This window comes from Hemiscyllium ocellatum, chromosome 48, assembly GCF_020745735.1.
Source record: "Hemiscyllium ocellatum isolate sHemOce1 chromosome 48, sHemOce1.pat.X.cur, whole genome shotgun sequence".
Classification (NCBI taxonomy): domain Eukaryota; kingdom Metazoa; phylum Chordata; class Chondrichthyes; order Orectolobiformes; family Hemiscylliidae; genus Hemiscyllium; species Hemiscyllium ocellatum.
In genome coordinates, this window is record NC_083448.1 from 17543312 (window position 1) to 17549078 (window position 5767).

Consider the following 5767-nt stretch of genomic DNA (forward strand, 5'->3'; position numbering starts at 1 on the left):
AGGCTTGGGACCTTCTTTTATCTTTCTGTTTTTCACGTGCTTTTACTATTTCCTGAGGAAGGAAATAAAACAAAACCACCGAAAACATCTGGAGTTCAAGAATGGCAGATGTGCTGTGGCAATTCGGTCAATTCTGCACAAGAGTGTATTTCTGCAAAACAACATATCTCCAAAAATGAGCTCCAAAAGAAGGTGATGGAGATCAAATGCAGTTCTAGCTTTGCATTTCCCAACTTCTTAATTGATAACTCCCCCTCTCAAATTAAGAGAAGTTCACAAAATTGTTTAAAAGTTGGATTGGAGCTTTGCTCAATGTTACCTTTTAGAGTTTTGTTATCTGCCTTGGGATATGGAATCCAAAATCAATTCTACTGTAAACTGAGATTATTAAGAATGAGGGGTAAGGAGTGTCATCTCTGAGTGCTGTGCGACCAACTGAACTGAAAGATTGAATATGGATCCCTCAACATCTGAATCCCCTTTCCTGAGACAGTGCTTTCCACAGCAAATCATGCTGCTTTTTGACTGCATCAGTGAGTGCAGATGCAACCTTCCAAGGGCTGACTCGATCCTCAGCTCGTGTGTTTGGTGCTGAGGTCTTTGTGTTACCATACATGCAGTTTCCAAACTTGCTCTAAGTTGAATTAAAATTTTAAAAAAAACCTTGAACTGGCCATTGGACCCAACCAGTCTGCATTATTCCCCACATGCATCATCTTGATCAACCATACCAATTACCATATTGCCTTCAAACCATCCAACCTATTGACCCTGTTTCAGTCGCTGACACTGCAATCTGATTTAAGTGTGAAAAACCCCAGTCCTGTTTCTAAAATGATCCCCCTGGCATCATTTGAACACAGTTGAGAGAGACTATGGTTATATATATTAAGTGGCTGAGAATGAGTTAATAAACCAGACAAAGTATTTGCTGAGAGTTGTATTTATTGTTGATTGCACCATCCATTGTGATTGACCCTGTGACAAACTTGTATCATATTGTCCTGCATTACTTTTCTAGATAATTGCACATTGATCCTTGTTTTACAATGACTGCGTAATGATACAATAATATAACCAGGTACTTTAGAATTTCTGGACATCACATGGCTTGCATTCCTCAAAAGTTAACCATGCTTACACATCATTAAGTTTGCAATCTGCACAAGCATTTCTTTGTTTTTTTTTCTTAAATTATTTAAGGAGTCAATCTTAACACATAAAGCATAGACTTTCATTGGATCATCTTTGTATCGTATCTTTGGCTCAGATTTGATTGGATGGCTGGAGTTAGTTTACCCACTTTTTGACCTTGCTGACCCTTTTTTTGGCCTGTCTACTTCTTTCCTGCACTCTGTTTATCAGCATCATTTCCTTTTTCTTCACTCTCTTCCTGTTTCTCACTCTCTTCTTCTTCCTCTTCTTTCTTCTCTCCTTCAGCCTCACCTCCTTCCTCGCTCTCCTCCTCATCTTCCTTTTCCTCGTCTGCCTCCTCTCCATCTTCCTTTTCCTCCTCTTCCTCTCCGTTCTCCTTTGCTTCTGCCTCTTCACCATTTTCTTCTCCTCCTTCCCCCTCTTCACCTGCAAATCCAAACAAAAATCAAGGTAGAACTTTGGTGCAAAGCATGTTTCCTCTGATGAATGCATTGTCGAAATGAAGACTGCATTGCAGACAGAAGATCATGAACACATGAGAGTCAAAGTTGGTGCCCAACAACATAAACAACATCAGACAATATAATTGAAAAAGCTAAGGAATGGTAATGTTTGGCAAAACTTGCAGTTTAAATCTGACCTTTGCTTTGTTGTGGACCGGGTTGGGGAGGGGGGTGGGGCACAACTTTTCACACAGGGTTATTTGTACATGGAATGAACTGCCAGAGGAAGTGGTAGATGCAGGTACAATTAGATTTTTTTAAAAAATTGAACAGGTAAGGTTTAGAGGGATATGGGCCAAATGGAGTCCAGAATCAGAGGGCACAGGTTTAGGGTGAGAGGGGAAAGATATAAGAGAGACCTAAGGGGCAACTTCTTCACACAAAGGGTGATACGTGTATGGAATGAGCTGCCAGAGGATGTGGTGGAGGCTGGTACAATTACAGCATTTAAGAGGCATTTGGATAGGTTTATGAATAGGAAGGGTTTGGAGGGATATGGGCCGGATGCTGACAGGTGGGACTAGATCGGGTTGGGATATCTGGTCGGCATGGATGGGTTGGACCGAAGGGTCTGTTTCCATGCTGTACATCTCTATGACTGTATCAATGGTTCTTGTTGTGAGATAGATCTCGGCCCTGGACAGGACTGAAAGTAGCCCGGCTCTCTTATGAAAGACCAATGGGGCATTTTCTGTCATGTCTGCCACAGGAACTGGAAAGAACCTGAGTTTCACAATTCATTTGAGACCTGGTCCCTGCCCAATTCCTGCTGTGGGAGTGGCACCCTCCAATGCCACTTCGAGACCACCCCTTTCTGGCTCCCAGTCATTGAGTTGGCACCTGGTTTCGGGAACCGCTGGCCTGGTGAGAGGTCCTTACCTTCCATGTCTTCCGCCTTGTCTGCTGGAGGTTGGAACTGCGCGGCCATTGAGCGAGTCTGCTGGACCAGTTCCTCCTCCACCTGGCTGCTGCTGGGATAGGAGCTGTACAGGCCGGCTCTGCTGGACAGGCCGTAGGCGCTACTCTGCAGGGAGTAGCTGGAGCGGCTGTACACCGGGGCGGCAGCAGTCTGAGAGTAGCCGCTGATCATGCTGCCCACGTTGGTGTAGGTGATGCGTGTTTCCTCTCCCTCCAGCAGTTTCCTGTGAACGGAACAGCAAGGGATAACAACGGTGAGGACAGTTCCCAACCTGCACTGCCGCTCCGAGGTGTTGGCACTGTGTTACTTGTTAATCCTCCGGGTTTTGTGCAAAGACTTGACCCTGTCTGTCAGTGCCCAGGCTTAGTAAGGGGGTCTTTCCCAGGAGCCCCGCAATGCAGATTTTATTCTTGTGCATGAACGTCTACATCTGATTTCCTTTTGAGAGTGAATGTGCTGTCTACCCGGTGGATTTTGAATTGTGGAACTGACCCGGGTCCAATGTCTGTTTTAACTCTGTCCAGCTCTCGCTGTTCACAAACAAAACCCTTCCAAAAGATCCTCCATCAAATCCTGTCCCCTCTGAAACCCAATGCACACTGTTGGGAGATACAGGGATTAGTGTTGGGAATGATGGGGAATGGGGTGGAGGGGGGGGGGGGGAGCTGTTGTAGTGTGTGACAGGAGAGGTAAACCTCTATCTGACGCATTGAGACGATCACGTCCTCTTAGCCTCTGTCCTGCACCACCCCCAGCCCATCCCAAACCTCTCCTTCCCGAATGAAATCGTGTCTTTCAACCTGCAGGGTCTGTCCTCTTGTACAGCAGAGACTTGGCACAGGCCGAGGATTGCAGAGAGACTGCGCCAGACCGGAGTTATACTGCACCCTGTGCCACACCCAACTGGTGCAATGCAGGGGGGGGGGGGGGGGGGGGGGGGAGGAGCCGCTCGGGCACTGGGTGGGGGCTCAGCGCTGGAGTGGAAGGGCGCATGGCTCTCGGTCCGCCCAGGGCCGGGACATTCCCAGTTCTCGGCAGGTTCCAGCGGTGTGACTCCTTACCTGTACGCCGCGATCTCAATGTCCAGGGCCATCTTCACATTCAGCAGATCCTGGTACTCTTTCAGGTAGCGGCCCATCTCATTCTTGGTGGTCCTGAGCTCATTCTCCAGCTGGCTGATGGCATCCTGTGGGCATGGGATAAGGGGTAAGGGGCAGGGAAAGAGAGAGAAAGATGGTCAGTGACCCCACCCCCTCGGTTCTCAAGATTTCCTCATCCCTTGTAACTCTGCCTTGCGAAAAACGCGAAGGTTTCGGCTTTGTGCATGTGTCCTGTCCGTCTGTCCCCCTCTTCCACACACACACACACCATCCCTCCCTCCCTGACTGTTGTGTGTATGGCTCTCTCAGTGAACCTGTGTGTGTGTGTCACCCTCTCCGCCCTCCCAGGCACCCTCCCCTTACCTGGAGGGCACTGATCTCGCCTCCCTGTTTCTCGTCCAGTTCCAGGAGCTGCCTCTCCAGGGCATCGTTCATTCCCCGGACGCCGTCGATCTCCAGGGTCTTGGCTTTGACCTGTCGCCTGTACTCGATCACCTCGTCCCGGGCTTGCCTGGTCGCGTCGCTGTCCTTGGAGGCGTTCTCTGCCAGCACGGCGAAGCGGCTCTTGTACCAGTCTTCGGCCGACTGCATGTTCTTGGCGGCCACCTTCTCGTACTGGCAGCGGATCTCCCTCAGCGCGGAGGAGAGGTCCGGCTTGCCCAGGTCCACCTCCACTGAGACCTGGGCGTACTGCACCTGAGCCTGCAGCTCGGCGATCTCCTCCTCGTGGATCTTCTTCAGGAAGGCGATCTCGTCCATCAGGCTCTCGATCCTCTTGTCCACCTCGGCCCTGGCCAGCGCCGCCTCGTCCGAGCCCTTCCTGGCCTCCATCAGGCGGCCCTCCGCCTCCTCCCGGCTCAGCAGCTCCTCCTCGTAGCGAGCCTGCAGGTTCTTCAGGCTGGCCTCCAGGTGCTCCCGGTCGCTCTGCGCCGCCTGCCTCTCCTGCCGCGCGTCCTCCAGCGCCAGCCTCAGCTCCCGCAGCTCCTGCTCGTAGATGCCCTTGAGGCGGGAGGGACCCCCTTGCTTCTGGCGGAGCAGCGAGAGCTCGGCCTCCAGCACCTTGTTCTGCTGCTCCAGTTCGTGCACCCTCTCGATGAAGCTGGCGAAGCGGTCGTTCAGCTCCTGCAGCTGCGCCTTCTCCTGGGTCCGCACCGCCTTGAACTCGCTGCTCACCGCGCTCGCCTGGCTCAGGTCGAAAGTGTCCAGGGCGGACGAGACGCTGTGCGCCTTCCTGGCGGCCAAGGCCGGGCCGGAGTAAGCGCCGTACACCGCTTTCACGTTGCCCCCGAAGTTGCTCCTGAAGTGCTGGACAGCTCCATAGCTCCGGGGCCCCGCGCTGTCCCCATAGCGCCTTCGGTGGAAGTACGACTCGTAGCTGGCGGTGCTCATGGCTGGTGCTGGGGCTGTCCGCTTTCGGCTGTGCTCCGAGAGAGCTGCACGTCCCCCTATTTATACCAGACTCAAGCCCTCCTCCCTTCCCCTCCCCTCCTGATGCTGCAATACCATCCTTCCAAATCTGGCCACCCCCACTGTGCCTGGGAGGCTGCAGCTGCTCCTCGCCAACTTATCCCAGACAGTCTTCCTTTTTATTATTTTTCTTTTTTATTGTTTTTTTTCTTTCTGAAGGGGAGGGAATCTCCTGGTTCTATTTTTTTATATACTTCCCCCACACTACCACCTAACTGCAGTAGTGCTTATTTTCTTCCCCAGTACCCATGGTGTGTGTGTGTGTGTGTGTGTGTGCAGGTGTGAGACACAGTGAGAGACACAAAGTGTATGAATCTTTATTCAATTTCCACCACCAGCAAAAATAGGAAAACACCCGAGTGGCCAGTGACGAGCAGTGCCCTTCACATCAGAGGGCAATGCTGTGTGATCAAAACAGTGAAGGGGAGGGCAGGGACTAAATCAGAATAGAGTTGGAGGGGGAAATAATGCACTCCACTCCCTGCGGCGCCCACCTCTCTCTGAACAACTCCAGGGTGTTGGTGGACACCACGTGCTCCCTCTCCAAGGACATCCAGGCTCTCAGACAGTCTTCCACACAGGAGGAAGAGGCCCTTCTGTCCATCGAATCCCTACCCCACCCA

The 5767-nt window shown here is 51.5% G+C and overlaps 1 protein-coding gene across 1 annotated transcript; it reads right to left on the reverse strand.

Annotated features, from left to right (window-relative positions):
* Positions 1-927: 927 nt before the first annotated feature.
* On the reverse strand, positions 928-5083 carry neflb (neurofilament light chain b). Its single transcript, XM_060856668.1, has 4 exons — positions 4041-5083; positions 3639-3763; positions 2538-2800; positions 928-1581 (listed from the first exon to the last, which is right to left on the reverse strand). The coding sequence occupies exons 1-4, from the start codon at positions 5064-5066 to the stop codon at positions 1337-1339; spliced, it is 1659 nt and encodes a 552-aa protein (XP_060712651.1). The 5' UTR covers positions 5067-5083; the 3' UTR covers positions 928-1336.
* Between the last annotated feature and the right edge of the window lie 684 nt (positions 5084-5767).